At 41.9% G+C, this 16,312-nt stretch overlaps 1 protein-coding gene across 9 annotated transcripts in view; it reads right to left on the bottom strand.

Annotated features, from left to right (window-relative positions):
- Nucleotides 1-16,312, bottom strand: part of rc3h2 (ring finger and CCCH-type domains 2) — a 105,552-nt gene that overhangs the window by 30,704 nt on the left and 58,536 nt on the right. For 8 of the 9 annotated variants that reach the window (XR_011882859.1, XM_072240636.1, XM_072240638.1 and 5 more), the window contains 4 exons: nucleotides 15,275-15,583; nucleotides 13,834-14,042; nucleotides 10,851-11,281; nucleotides 4,196-4,369 (listed from right to left, as the gene is read on the bottom strand). Coding sequence is in view for 8 of the 9 variants with exons in the window: in XM_072240636.1 (XP_072096737.1) it covers nucleotides 4,196-4,369; nucleotides 10,851-11,281; nucleotides 13,834-14,042; nucleotides 15,275-15,583 (1,123 nt within the window). In the remaining variant the exon portion in view is untranslated. The remainder of the gene's footprint in view (nucleotides 1-4,195; nucleotides 4,370-10,850; nucleotides 11,282-13,833; nucleotides 14,043-15,274; nucleotides 15,584-16,312) is intronic. The other variant, XM_072240642.1, reaches the window with a different exon arrangement.

Here is a 16,312-nt window from a genome sequence, read left to right as displayed (position 1 = left end):
AGATACACTATGAAGTATTACCAGGAATGAAGTCAGCAGAAAGAGCAGAAAGAACTGCTGGTTATTGTGGTTATTAAACACAGTAACCAGCAGGAAATGGTGCTGTCCCACTTGGAAAACGGTAACATAAATGAGAGTCTGTGGTACTTTTGGGAGGGACTGCGATTGTATTGGGCTGGAATCTCAATAAAGGAATTTTCAAAGAAATAGGAGTTTGGAATTTTTTTCCCCCTAATATGGAAATTATCAGCAATAAAATGAGTTAAGTTTTAATGAGTTTAATGTGAGGCTTGAGGGATATACAAAGGAGGAAATGATCACATAGAAGTGGGATGAAGCGTAATTAGTTGTAGATTCTACATACAAATTCATCTGTCCTTAAGTACTTGTGTAGTTAAAAATTCCTAACCCTAACAAGTAATTATTACCACCTGCTGCATGTAGTACATCTTCTGCTGAGCCTTTTTGGTAACGAAGGAGCTATGATAATAGAGGAGAATGAATAGGAATTTTACAGATTGGTAAACTGACATATTACTGTAATTGTTTTAAATTTAGATGGAAACAGCATTGAGAGAGCAAAAAATGAAACAAACAAAAAAACAAATCAGGCATGTTATGAGTTGAGAAACTGATTCTACTTGTGGATCTCGGGAAAAGGTAGAACCGGTGAGGGGTGGGGGGGTGGGTGGTGCTGAGTGGAAGATGAAACCTGGACATTGAAAGTTCTGGAGGACATATCTACAAAGATGATGAGAGACAGTGACAGTTTGAGAAATGATGGCTTGATGTTTTCAGGAAGCTTATATTTGAGGTTGCATGAGATTTGACGTACAACACCTTTAACGTCACATTTGCCATTATGTTTAATTACAATTTAGGATGAACTTCAAAGAATGGAACTGGTCAGCTTTTGCTAAATTTTTTAGGCTGCCATGTGTGAAGTACACAAACCTCTAGATAGCATGAGAGTAGTATTTCTCAGGCCTGGATAATGCTTAATAAGATTAGATATCACCCTGGTGTTTTAAAATTTTAGACAACTGTTCTCAGTATCTGCTGACAATGATCACTTTTAAGTTACTAGGATGCTAAGTGGAAAGCAACAGCTATAAACATGAAACCAAGGTTAAGAGAGACTTCAAACATGAGGAAATCTGCAGATGCTGGAAATTCAAGCAACACACAAAAAAAATGCTGGTGAACGCAGCAGGCCAGGCAGCATCTCTAGGAAGCGGTACAGTCAACGTTTCGGGCCAAGACCCTTTGTCAGGACTAACTGAAAGAAGAGATAGTAAGAGATTTGAAAGTGGAAGGGGGAGGGGGAGATCCGAAATGATAGGAGAAGACAGGAGGGGGAGGGATGGAGCTAAGAGCTGGAAAGTTGATTGGCAAAAGGAATACAAGGCTGGAGAAGGGAGAGAATCATGGGACAGGAGGCCTAGGGAGAAAGAAATGGGGAGGGGAGCACCAGAGGATGGAGAGCAGGCAAGGAGTTATAGTGAGAGGGACAGAGGGAGAAAAAAGAGGGAGAGAGAAAAAAAATAAATAATGGATGGGGTACGAAGGGGAGGTGGGGCATTAACGGAAGTTAGAGAAGTCAGTGTTCATGCCATCAGGTTGGAAGCTACCCAGACAGAATATAAGGTGTTGTTCCTCCAACCTGAGTGTGGCTTCCTTCATCTTGACAGTAGAGGAGGCCGAGGATAGACATATCAGAATGGGAATGGGTTGTGGAATTAAAATGTGTGGCCACTGGGAGATCCTGCTTTCTCCGGCGGACAGAGTGTAGGTGTTCAGTGAAACGGTCTCCCAGCCTGCGTCGGGTTTCACCAATATACAGAAGGCTGCATCGGGAGCACCGGATGCAGTACATCACCCCAGCTGAATCACAGAACCTTTTCAGTGATTTTAAGTTCCCTGGTCCCCACCGCTTTATTTTCACCATAGATGTCCAGTATCTATATACCTCCATCCCCTACCAGAAGGTCTCAAAGCTCTCCATTTCTTTTTAAATTCCAGATCTAACCAGTACTCCTCTACCACCACTCTCCTCCGTCTAGTGGAATTAGTCCTTACTCTTAATAGTTTTTCCTTTGGCTCCTCCCACTTCCTCCAAACTAAAGGTGTAGCCATGGGCACCCGTATGGGTCCCAGCTATGCCTGCCTCTTTTGTTGGCTTTGTGGAACAATCCATGTTCCAAGCCTATACTGATATCTGTCCCCTTTTCCTTCACTACATCGATGACTGCATTGGCGCTGCTTCCTGCACACATGCTGAGCTCGTTGACTTCATTAACTTTGCCTCCAACTTTCACCCTGCCCTCGTTTACCTGGTCCATTTCCGACACCTCCCTCTCCTTTCTTGATCTTTCTGTCTCCATCTCTGGAGACAGCTTATCTACTGATGTCTATTATAAGCCTACAGACTCTCACAGCTACCTGGACTATTCCTCTTCCCACCCTGTCTCTTGCAAAAATGCCATCCCTCCCTCGCAATTCCTCCATCTCTGCCGCATCTGCTCTCAGGATGAGGCTTTTCATTCCAGGACGAAGGAGGTGTCTTCCATTTTTTAAAGAAAGGGGCTGCCCTTCCTCCACCATCAAGTCTGCTCTCAAACGCATCTCTCCCATTTCACACACATTTGCTCTCACTCCATCCTCCCGCCACCCCACTAAGAATAGGGTTCCCCTTGTAACTACCACCCCACCAGCCTCCGGGTCCAACATACAATTCTCCCTAACTTCTGCCACCTCCAACAGGATCCCACCACCAAGCACATCTTTCCCTCCCCCCCAACTTCCTGCTTTCCGCAGGGATCGCTCCCTACGCGACTCCCTTGTCCATTCATCGTTCCCCCCCCCCCCCCCCCATCCCTTCCCACCGGTCTCCCTCCTGGCACTTACCTTGTAAGCCGAACAAGTGCTACACATGCCCTTACACTTCCTCCCTCACCACCATTCAAGGCCCCAGACAGTCCTTCCAGGTGAGGCAACACTTCACCTTGTGAGTCGACTGGGGTGATATACCGCATCCGGTGCTCCTGGTGCGGCCTTCTATATATTGGCGAGACCTGATGCAGGCTGGGAGACCATTTCGCTGAAAACCTACGCTCTGTCCACTGGAGAAAGTAGGATCTCCCAGTGGCCACACATTTTAATTCCACATCCCATTCCCATTCTGATATGTTTATCCACAGCCTCCTCTACTGTCAAGATGAAGCCACACTCAGGTTGGAGGAACAAAACCTTATATTCCGTCTGGGTAGCCTCCAACCTGATGGGATGAACATTGACTTCTCTAATTTCTGTTAATGCCCCTCCTCCCCTTCGTACCCCATCTGTTATTTATTTATTTCCTCCCCCCCACCCACCTCCCCTTTCCTCTCTCTTTTTTCTCCCTCTGTCCCTCTCACTATAACTCCTTGCCTGCTCTCCATCCTCTGGGCTCCCCTCTTTCTTTCTCCCAAGGCTTCCCGTCCCATGATCCTCTCCCTTCTCCATCCTTGTATCCCTTTTGCCAATCAACTTTCCAGTTCTTAGCTCAATCCCTCCCCCTCCTGTCTTCTCCTATCATTTCGGATCTCCCCCTCCCCCTCCCACTTTCAAATCTCTTACTATCTCTTCTTTCAGTTAGTCCTGACGAAGGGTCTCGGCCCGAAACGTCGACTGTACTTCTTCCTAGAGATGCTGCCTGGCCTGCTGCGTTCACCACCATTTGTGTGTGTGTGTGTGTGTGTGTGTGTGTGTGTGTGTGTGTTGCATTAAGAGAGACTTATTTTTCAATTAAAAAACAAATATAAAACATGAAGTTATTTTTGGTTAGTTTGATGTACATATGAGTTCAGTTAAAGGAAAAAGTATAAAGGAAATCAAGGTGTTTAGCAAAATGTGTCTTAAATGCTCCAAATCAAAAATAAGGATTTTTTTTTTGCTTTGTGTTGAAAATACAAAATAAAAGAGAAGGATTTTGTTTTACAAACATTGGTGAAATAAAATAATAAGAAAAATAAGAGAATAATTTAACAGAATATTAAGATCTTTTTAAACCAGAAGAGTATGTATTATTCAAGATAAAGGATGTTTTAAAATGTATGATCCACAATTATAAAGTCTATAAATAAAATGATAATGAAAAAGAAAAGCAATTCCTGTATTCAGTTCTTCACTTTGAATTCTAATTTGATTTGCATACCTCTGAGCTGAAGTCCACACTGAACAAGGGGGATGGAGGAGCAGAGGGCTGGGCTACTGTAGACAAAGAAGAGGAGACAAGTTGTGGTTTCTGAGTGGAATATTGTGTCCATTGGTCTGGTTTCCGTCTTAACAGGTCTTCAAAGCCTGGGTGTTGTAACCGGCTATATGCATCCTACAAGAAAGATACAAATGGCAACTTTAATTCATTATTTCCATATACTAAATGTTAGATAACATCCCTACTACATATTAACAGATGCATCTTTCAAACAAAACTCAGAATGTAAATTAAAGAATTATATATAACTTCTCTCCTTGTGGCATAATAAGCAAATAAATTAGCATGACATGATAGAACATAGAACACTACAGCTTAATACAGGCTCTTTGGCCCAGTGTCGTGCTGACTATTCAATCTACTCTAAGATCAATCTAAGCCTTCCCTCCCACAAAGGCACATGGATAATAAAAAAATGGAGGGCTAGTTGAGAGTCTCTTAAATGTCCCTAATATATCTGCCTCTGCAATGACACCTGGCAAGACATTTCATGCACTCACCACTCAGTGTATAAAAAAATCAACTTACTTCTGACATTTTAAAATTATGCCCCCTGGTATTTTAGCCATTTCTGCCTTGGGAAAAAGCCTCTGGACGTTCATTTTATCGTATCAGCTTATATTCTTCTATCAAGACATCTCTCATGCAAGTAAACATATCTAAGAACATTCTTAGTTAAGCCTAGTAATATCTTTAGTTTAAAAAAAGGATCGTTCATAGCCTAAAGTCCTTCTTAGATTAGAATCAGAATTAGGTTTATTATCACCAGCATGTGTCATGAAATTTGTTAACTTAGCAGCAGCAGCACAATGCAATACATAACATAGAAGAAAAATAATAAGTAAATCAATTACAGAAAACATATATTGAATAGATTAAAAATTGTGCAAAAAACAGAAATAATAAATAATAAAGAGGCAAGAGGTGGGGGCGCAGCACTGCTGATCAGAGATAGGCTGCAGAAAAGGAGGAAGTCATGGAGGGATTGTCTACTGAGTCTCTGTGGGTGGAAGTTAGAAACAGGGAGGGGTCAATAACTCTACTGGGTGTTTTTTTATAGACCACTCAATAGTAACAGGGACATCGAGGAGCAGATAGGGAGACAGATTCTGGAAAGGTGTAACAATAACAGGGATGTTGCGGTGGGAGGTTTTAATTTCCCAAATATTGATTGGCATCTCCCTACAGCAAGGGGTTTAGATGGGGTGCAGTTTGTTAGGTGTGTTCAGGAAGGTTTCCTGACACATTATGTAGATAAATCTACAAGAGGAGAGGCTGTAGTTGATCTGGTATTGGGAAATTAACCTGGTCAGGTGTCAGGTCTCTTAGTGGGAGAGCATTTTGGAGATAGTGATCACACATTCTATCTGCTTTACCATAGCATTGAAGGGGGATAGGACCAGACAAGTTAGGAACGCATTTAACTGGAGTAAGGGGAAATATAAAGCTGTCAGGTAGGAACTTGGAAGCATAAATTGGGAAGAGATGTTCTCAGGGAAATATACGGCAGAAATGTGGTAAAATGTTCAGGGGATATTTGCGTGGTGTTCTGCATAGGTACGTTCCAATGAGACAGGGAAAGGATGGTAGGGTACAGGAACCATGGTGTGCAAAGGCTGTTGAAAATCTTGTCAAGAAGAAAAGCTTACGAAACGTTCAAAAAAGTAGGTAATGATAGAGATCTAGATCATAAGGCAAGCAGGACGAAGTTTAAGCATGAAATTAGGAGAGCCAGTAGGGGCCATGAGAAGGCCTTGGCGAGCAAGATTAAGGAAAACCCCAAGGCATTCTACAAGTATGTGAAGAGCAAGAGGATAAGACGTGAAAGAATAGGACCAATCAAGTGTGACAGTGGAAAAGTGTGTATGGAACCGGAGGAGATGGCAGAGATACTTAATGAATATTTTGCTTCAGTATTCACTACAGAAAAGGATCTTGGTGATTGTAGAGATGACTTACAGCGGATTGAAAAGCTTGAGCATATAGACATTAAGAAAGAGGATGTGCTGGAACTTTTGGAAAGCATCAACTTGGATAAGTCTCCGGGACCAGATGAGATGTACCCCAGGCTAGTGTGGGAGGCAAGGGAGGAGATTGCTGAGCCTCTGGCAATGATCTTTGCATCATCAATGGGGACGGGAGAGGTTCCAGAGGATTGGAGGGTTGCAGATGTTGTTCCCTTATTCAAGAAAGGGGGTAGAGATAGCCCAGGAAATTGTAGACCACTGAGTCTTACCTCAGTGGTTGGTAAGTTGTTGGAAAAGATCCTGAGAGGCAGGATTAATGAACATTTGGAGAGGCGTAATATGATTAGGAATAGTAAGCGTGGCTTTGTCAAAGGCAGGTTGTGCCTTACGAGCCTGATTGAATTTTTTGATGATGTAACTAAACACATTGATGAAGGTAGAGCAGTAGAAGTAGTGTATATGGATTTCAGCAAGGCATTTGATAAGGTACCCTACTCAAGGCTTATTGATAAAGTAAGGAGGCATGGGATCCAAGGGGACCTTGCTTTGTGGATCCAGAATTGGCATGGTCACAGAAGGCAAAGAGTGGTTGTAGACAGGTCATATTATGCATGGAGGTCGGTGACCAATGGTGTGCCTCAGGGATCTGTTCTGGGACCCCTACTCTTTATGAGTTTTATAAATGACCTGGATGAGGAAGTGGAGGGATGGGTTAGTAAATTTGCTGATGACACAAAGGTTGGGGGTGTTGTGGATAGTGTGGAGGGCTGTCAGAGGTTACAGCAAGACATTGATAGGATGCAAAACTGGGCTGAGAAGTGGTAGATGGAGTTCAACCCAGGTAAGTGTGACGTGGTTCATTTTGGTAGGTCAAATATGATGGCAGAATATAGTATTAATGGAAAGACTCTTGGCAGTGTGGAGGATCAGAGGGATCTTGGGGTCTGAGTCCATAGGACACTTAAAACTGCTGCGCAGGTTGACTGTGTGGTTAAGAAGGCATACGGTGCATTGGCCTTCATCAACTGTGGGATTGAGTTTAAGAGCCGAGAGGTAATGTTACAGCTATACAGGACCCTGGTCAGACCCCACTTGGAGTACTGCACTCAGTTCTGGTCACCTCACTACAGGAAGGATGTGGAAACTATTGAAAGGGTGCAGAGGAGATTTACAAGGATGCTGCCTGGATTGGGGAGCATGCCTTCTGAGAATAGGTTCAGCGAACTCAGCGTTTTCTCCCTGGAGCGGTAGAGGATGAGAGGTGACCTGATAGAGGTGTATCAGATGATGAAATGCATTGATCGTTTGGATAGTCAGAGGCTTTTTCCTCAGGGCTGAAATGGCTAACACGAAAGGGCACAGTTTTAAGGTGCTTGGAAGTATAGACAATAGGTGCAGGAGTAGGCCATTCTGCACTTCAAGCCAGCACCGCCATTCACTGTGATTGTGGCTGACCATCCACAATCAGTATCCAGTTCCTGCCTTATCCCCATAACCTTTGATTCCGCTATCTTTAAGAGCTCTATCCATCTCTTTCTTGAAAGCATCCAGAGACTTGGCCTCCACAGCCTTCTGGGGCAGAGCATTCCATATAACTACCACTCTCTGGGTGAAAACGTTTTTCCTCAACTACGTTCTAAATGGCCTACCCCTTATTCTTAAACTGTGGCCTCTGGTTCTGGACTCACCCATCAGCTGGAACATGCTTCCTGCCTCTAGCGTGTTCAATCCCTTAATAATCTTATATGTTTCAATAAGATCCCCTCTCAGCCTTCTAAATTCCAGAGTATACAAGTCCAGTTGCTCCAATCTTTCGACATATGACAGTCCCGCCATCCCGGGAATTAACCTTGTGAACCTACGCTGCACTCCCTCAATAGCAAGAATGTCCTTCCTCAAATTTGGAAACCAAAACTGCACACAGTACTCCAGGTGTGGTCTCACCAGGGCCCTGTACAGCTGCAGAAGGACCTCTTTGCTCTTATACTCAATTCCCCTTGTTATGAAAGCCAGCATGCCATTAGCTTTCTTCACTGCCTGCTGTACCTGCATGCTTGCTTTCAGTGACTGATGTACAAGAACACCTAGATCCTGTTGTGCTTCCCTTTTTCCTAACTTGACTCCATTTAGATAATAACCTGCCTTCCTGTTTTTACCACCAAAGTGGATAACCTCACAGTTATCCACATTAAACTGCATCTGCCATGCATCTGCCCACTCACCCAGCCTGTCCAAGTCACCCTGCATTCTCATAGCATCCTCCTCACATTTCACACTGCCACCCAGCTTTGTGTCATCGGCGAATTTGCTGATGTTACTTTTAATCCCTTCATCTAAATCATTAATATATATTGTAAACAGCTGCAGTCCCAGCACTGAACCCTGCGGTACACCACTAGTCACCACCTGCCATTCCCAAAGGGAGCCGTTAATCGCTACTTTGTTTTCTGTCAGCCAGCCAATTTTCAATCCATGTCAGTACTCTGCCCCCAATACCATGTGCCCTAATTTTGCCCACTAATCTCCTATGTGGGATTTTATCAAAGGCTTTCTGAAAGTCCAGGTACACTACACCCACTGGCTCTCCCTTGTCCATTTTCATAGTTACATCCTCAAAAAATTCCAGAAAATTAGTCAAGCACGGTTTCCCCTTCATAAATCTATGCTGACTCGGACCAATCCTGTTACTGCTATCCAGACATGTCGTAATTTCATCTTTTATAATTGACTCCAGCATCTTTCCCACCACTGACGTCAGGCTAACCGGTCTATAATTCCCTGTTTTCTCTCTTCCTCCCTTCTTGAAGAGAAGGACAACATTAGCCACCCTCCAATCCACAGGAACTGATCCTGAATCTACAGAACATTGGAAAATGATTACCAATATGTCCACGATTTCTAAAGCCACCTCCTTAAGTACCCTGGGATGCAGACCATCAGGTCCCGGGGACTTAACAGCCTTCAGACCCAACAGCCTATCCAACACCATTTCCTACCTAATATAAATTTCCTTCAGTTCATCCATTACCCTAGGTCCTTTGGCCACTATTACATCTGGGAGATTGTTTGTGTCTTCCCTAGTGAAGACAGATCCAAAGTACCTGTTCAACTCGTCTGCCATTTCTTGTTCCCCATAATAAATTCACCCGCTTCTGTCTTCAAGGGCCCAATTTTGGTCTTAACTATTTTTTTCCTTTTCACATACCTAAAGAAGCTTTTACTATCCTCCTTTATATTCTTGGCTAGTTTACCTTCGTACCTCATTTTTTCTCCGCGTATTGCCTTTTTAGTTACCTTCCATTGCTCTTTAAAAGTTTCCCAATCCTCCGGCTTCCCACTCATCTTTGCTATGTTATACTTCTTCTCTTTTATTTTTATACTGTCCTTTACCTCCCTTGTCAGCCAAGGCCTCCCCTTACTCCCCTTAGGATCTTTCTTCCTCTTTGGAATGAACTGATCCTTCACCTTCCGCACTATTCCCAGAAACACTTGCCATTGCTGTTCCACTGTCATCCCTGCTAGGGTATTGTTCCATTGAACTTTGGCCAGCTCCTCCCTCATAGCACCATAGTTCCCTTTGTTCAACTGTAATACTGACACTTCCGAGTTTCCCTTCTCCTTCTCAAATTGTAGATTAAAACTTATCATATTATGGTCACTATCTCCTAATGTAGGCACGGAGGAGATGTCAGGGGTAAGTTTTTTTTTTTACGCAGAGTGCTGAGCATGTGGAATGGGCTGCTGGCAACGGTGGTGAGGAAGATATCACAGGGTCTTTTAAGAGACTCCTGGATAGGTACATGTAGCTTAGAAAAATAGAGGGCTATGGGTAACGCCAGGTAATTCCTAAAGTAAGTACATGTTTGGCACAATTTTGTGGGCCAAAGGGCCAGTATGGTGCTGTAGGTTTTCTATGTTTCTAATATATATTAAAAAAGTGAGGTAGTATTCAAGGGTTCAATGTCCATTTAGGAATCAGATGGCAGAGGGGAAGAAGCTGTTCCAGAATCGCTTAATAACGGATGCTGCCTTTCTGAGACACTGCTCCTTGAAGATGTCCTGGGTACTTTGTAGGCTAATACCCAAGATGGAGCCGACTAAATTTACAACCCTCTGCAGCTTCTTTCAGTCCTGTGCAGTAGCCCCCCCCACCCCGCCATACCAGACAGTGATGCAGCCTGTCAGAATGCTCTCCATGGTACATCTATAGAAGTTTTTGAGTGTATTTGTCGACATACCAAATCTCTTCAAACTCCTAATGAAGTATATTCGCTGTCTTGGCTTCTTTATAATTGTATTGATATATTGGGAGCAGGTTAGATCCTTATTAATAAATCCGACACAATTATGTTCCTTGGTTATTTTTTTCCAGATCCAACACATTCTACACAATACTGTACCTGATTTAAGCACATTATGATCCTCCCTATGCAAGCTGCTATGAAGTCAACATTGTACTAAAAGAAGCTACTAAACTTCTTCACTTCACTGATCAATATGGTTAGCTTAATTCATAAGAAATATCAAAATTCAGCCATTGTAATAGCAAAAAAATTATTTATTGTTGTATCACAATTGCTGCAATTGAGTAAACAGTTAGAAAAGATTGCTCCAAGTTGTCTACCTACCCTTTGCACGGCGACACTCCTCTGTTCATTTGATGGCTGCCCAGCCATGGAGTAACATCCATCAAGTGAGCTGTATCTTTCTCGTGGAGGATGCTGGTAAGTAGCTGAAGGTACCACATCCATTGGAGGTAAAGAATTACTCCGCATGACATCATCCCGTGGGTACATCTGTGGCCTCCACATGCGTCTGCTATCATAGACTGGTGCATACATTCCAGAAGGGACTGCAGGGACTGAGCCATACTGTTGGGGATGGGTTGACGGGTAAGGTGAAGATGCTAGTCGTTCTCGAGGTGGATATGCATTGTACTGGTCAGTATATGGCACCGTGGGTGGAAGAGGAGATTCTGGCATACTGTTGGGACGCACATAACGAGGAAGGCAAGGAGACACACCAGATGGTAGACCAGTATGTGGAGGATAATATCCTCCTGTGTAGAATTGAAAGAACACAGAAAAGATTATTAATTTAATCTTCAAGATACACAAGTATCAAATTAAACTTATTACCTTGTCGAAAAGATTATACTACTTTCATTCAAACATATCCAGAAGCTAGTGCTTTTTTACTGTATATAATCAATTCTCGTAGATTTTTAGGTTACTTGGAAAACAATGCAAATAAGGATACAACATTATAAATTAGAAACAGATGCTAACCTAACACAACTGTTATGAAAGAGCACCATCTAATATTTATAAAATTTATTTTACACTCCACCCAATACTGTAATGAAAATGGTTTTTTTGGCTTAAAAGGATCCACTACAAAGAGTTAAAGTCCCAAAAATTTGAAAGCTTAAAAAAATTTTAAAACCAGAGTAAATTCAAATTAAACATGCCTACAACGAAGAAAGAGTGCAAGAATTGAAATGGATTAGAATCAGAATCAGGTTTATTATCATAGAACTTATTTTGCAGCAACAGTACAGCACAAGACAAGTTATTTTCTAACAAATACGGTAGGTGACTGAATACATTACCAGGGAGGTGGTAGAAGCAGATATGATAGCGATATTTAATAGGCATTTAGACAGGCAGGGAATGGGAAGATATAGACATACACAGGCAAATGGTATTAGTTTAAATTGGCATCAGGGTCAGCACAGACATTGTGGGTGAAAGGGCTCATTTTCTGTGCTCCATGCTTCTATGTTCTAAATGTCTCGGATTAAGACCAAGAAATAGGATTTAACCTATTAGAAATGTGGTGAAAAATGAAAATGGAAAGAGAATTTCTTGGAACTCCTTTACAAGCCCCATGCTAAGATCATTAACACCGGAGATTCTGCAGACGCTGGAAATCCGAAGCAACAGACACAAAATTCTGGAGGAACTCAGCAGGTCAGGTAGTATCTATGGAAGTGAATAATCTTCAGGCCAAGATACTTCATCAGAACTGGAAAGGAAAGGAAGGTGGAAGAAGCCAGAAGGTGGGGGAAAGGGTGGGATAAGAAGTACAAGCTGGCAGGTAAAATTGAGAATGCATTGCCTGAAGGAAGACATGGAGGCTTAATGGTAGATTTCATAATGAAACTGGATAAATACCATTGAAATACTGTTGGGTGCTGCGGTGGAGTAGCGGTTAGTGTGAAGCTATTACAACTCGGTGTATTCCAGAGTTCAGAGTTCAATTCCGGTGCCATCAGTACGGAGTTTTTATGTTCTCCCTATGTTTCCTCCCACAATCAATTAGTAGTTTAATTGGTTATTATAAATTGTCCTGTGATTAGGCTAGGATTAAATAGCTGTGTGGTGCAGTTCATTGGGCTGAAAGGGCCTGTTCCATGCTGTATTCCTAAATAAAATAAATAAAACTGGAGGAATAGCAGGGGAATAAAAGGAATAATTGGATTCCTTTTCACAATCATGGGTTTGCTCGCATCTTAGAAACATAGAAATCTACAGGCCCTTCGGCCCACAACATTGTGGCAACCATGTAGCCTACTCTAAAAACTGCCTAGAATTTCTCTACCGCATAGACCTCCATTTTTCTAAGCTCCATGTACCTATCTAAGGGTCTCTTAAAAGACCTTACTTTATCCGCCTCCACCACCTTTGCTGGCAGTGCATTCCACGTACCCACCACTCTCGGTGTGAAAAACTTATTTCTGACATCCCCCTTGTACCCATTTCCAAGCACCTTAAAACTATGCCCTCTCGTGTCAGCCATTTTAGCCCTGGGAAAAAAGCCTCTGGCTATCCACACGATCAATGCTTCTCTTTATCTTATACACCTCTATCAGATCACCTCTCATCGTCCGTCGCTCCAAGGAGAAAAGGCCAAGTTCACTCAACCTATTCTCATAAGGCATGCTCTCCAATCCAGGCAACATCCTTGTAAATCTCCTCTGCACTCTCTCTATAGTATCCACATTCTTCCTGTAGTGAGGTGACCAGAACTGAATATATTACTCCAAGTAGGGTCTAACTAAGGTATTACATAGCTGTAACATTACCTTATGGCTCTTGAACTCAATCCTCACGGTTGATGAAGGCCAACACACCATACGCCTTCTTAACAGCACTGTCAACCTGCAGAGCAGCTTTGAGTGTCCTATGGACATGGAGCCCAAGATCTCGCTGATCCTCCACACTGCCAAGAGTCTTACCATTAGTATTATATTCTGTCTTCAAATTCGACCCCACCGAAATTAACTTATCTGGGTTGAACTCCATCTGCCACTTCTCAGCCCAGTTCTGCATCCTATCAATGTCCCGCTGTAAACTCTGACAACTCTCCAGACTATCCACAACACCCCCAACTTTTCTGTCATCAGCAAACTTACTAACCCACGCCTGTACTTCTTCATCCAGGTCATTTATAAAAATCACAAAGAGGAGGGATCCCAGAACAGATCCCTGCGGAATCTTGGGTCTTCAGGCCACTCTGAACTGTATCTGTGTAAACAGCCATAGGTACAGCATAAATTCATTGAAACATCATGATCGATTGAGGACTATAGATCTGGGCTCGGCTTACCTGGTTGTTGGTAAGCAGGCAGTTCAAAGGGAACCGTTGCTCTGGGATCCTGATAATACAAGTCAGGTTGCTGAGATGGGTACACTGACACTCTTGACATAGACTTTGCAGAAGATAGGGAAGTCGCATCTGGTCCAATATGTGATGACATTACTGCTGAAGTAGGGAGCACTTGGTTGAGAACCGTCTTGGGAGGTGAACCAATTTTACTGGAAAACAAAATGTAAGTCTCTTAAAGCAAAATACAATACTAGCAGCTTCAGAAACAATGTGCTTCCTTCGCAAAATATTATTTATTCGGGTTTTTCTTTTGGAAAAAATAAATCACTTGATAACTAAGGAGATAATTGCTCAATACCCCAGCAAAGGTTTACATGGAAAAAAATATTCTGGTGGAAATATCTTTCTTCTGTCTTTCAAAGACAAGAGCTGATATAATAACAAATTAAAAAAATGCTAAGGTTCTGTTCTTACACACTAAACACAAGGTTCTTCTCAGATAACTCTGAATTTTTAAGCAATTTTGTACATGTTTGAAGCTTACTGTAATTCAGTCATTTAAGATATATAGCGATAGGGTCCAATTTTATTTTTAAGTAGGAAATAATAGTTGCAGGATTTCAATTTTAGCTAGTCTTTTTGCTAGATATATTAAGTTTATGAACTGAAACCTCTTATTTTGGAACCTCTTATAGATTCCACGTTGACAAGACACAGCTAACACCAGATTATCTATCCGTATCATTTGTCAAATGCTTCGCTCTTAAGCAATTTTTAAGTGCCTTCATGAAAGACTATTAGAAATGAAATTATTGGTTTAAGTATACATTGAAGCATTAAACTACATTTCCTCTTTTGAATGCTGCTGTATGATTTAATCGTACAATTTGAGTGATGGTTGACTTAAAACAACAAAATTCTCATTCCAACAGTAATCCCCAAATTCACATCAGCTCCTCTCAGATTATACATCTCTCCTTTACACTGAAGGGCAAGTAACTGTGGCCAATTAACCTACTAACCAGATCTTTGGGATGTAGGAGGAAACTGATGGATTTGGAAGAAACCCATATGGTCAGAGAGAGAACATGCAAACTCCACACAGTCAGCACCCAAGATCAGGATTGTATCCAGGGCTCTGAACCCAGCTCAGTTGTATTGCAATTAGAGCTTTTAACCACAATCACCCTTCCTATACAGAAAGTGCACAAAGTAACACTGATAGGATTGGAAATGGTTGGAACCAATTTTCTTGGTGAACTGCCATTTTAAAATATTAACAATTTTCTTGGTGAACTGATATTTTAATAAAATATTAACTGACCTGTGTAGAAAAGTTATCAGTGGTAACAACGTGTGTTGATTTGTAACTATGAATATCAATTCAAAAAGGGGAGGTTGTGTGGATCTCAAATTTTACAAAAGTAAAGTGACACCTTACTTTTCTGTCGGTGAACCAGATAGTGACCCAGGTGTGCTCAGACAGTTTTGTCCGACTTTCTTAGCATTCTCCAAAGAAGCTGAGGTATCTGCACATCGTGGTATTAGTTGTGGCGTGGTACTTTCTGGGTTAATTACCCCATTAGTTGCCTGCACCATTTTCACAGTGGTTTCAGTGGATCCTGTTACAGAGACTATATTTCCTGCAGACGTTGTGACTATATTGGCAATTCCAACTTTGCTCTGAAGTGCTTGTGATAGAGGGAAGGGCCTGACTGTAGCATTAATCTTCTTATTCCGCATCCGATACCTATTATAAAGAATACAACTAAGTTTTCCACCTCTATGATGCAGTCAGTATATTAAAATATCATCACATAGATCATTCTTGTACAGGTTTCAAGGCTCAAAAAGAAGTTCACTGCAAATTAAATACACTACCACTGGGTAAAGATCTGACATTCTGAGATACTTTCCATAGACAGCAGCGAGTTTAACAAAAGTTTATGACTACCAAAAGATAATTTTCCTGTGCATTTCTAACCAGCTAGCAGTATTTCAACTTCTAAACTGGAACTCACTGAAAACTTGACTGCTGTATCTCTATCTGTATTGAAATGTATTCACTGTTGAATCGCTCTGGTTTCTGACATCACCTTCATGTTCAAATCACCTATGGCTTTGTTCTTAAACTTTAACCCCGTAGAATCATACATTCTGTAGAAATTCACCATTTTGGCCCCATATATAATATATTGCACAATTCCCATTTCCTTTACTCTACCATTGGTGTTCTTTGCTTTAGCTGCTTAGAGTCCAAGCTCTGGAATCGTCTCCTAAAACAAACTCCACTTGTTTACCAAACTCCTCCTTTACAACTTCCCTTGATATCTCTCTTGTACCGTATCTTAATGCCCCCTTTAAAAGACTGCCAGTTGTTTTCACAATTAACTGTGAAGCTCTTGCGTTTTCCTTCATTAAAAGAGATATATAAATGCAAAGTTGCAGTTACATTGCCCTGAAACACTAAAGCCACAAA

The sequence above is a fragment of the Mobula birostris genome, chromosome 22 (genome assembly GCF_030028105.1).
Source record: "Mobula birostris isolate sMobBir1 chromosome 22, sMobBir1.hap1, whole genome shotgun sequence".
Classification (NCBI taxonomy): Eukaryota; Metazoa; Chordata; class Chondrichthyes; order Myliobatiformes; family Myliobatidae; genus Mobula; species Mobula birostris.
This window is presented reverse-complemented; position numbering and strand designations above follow the sequence as displayed.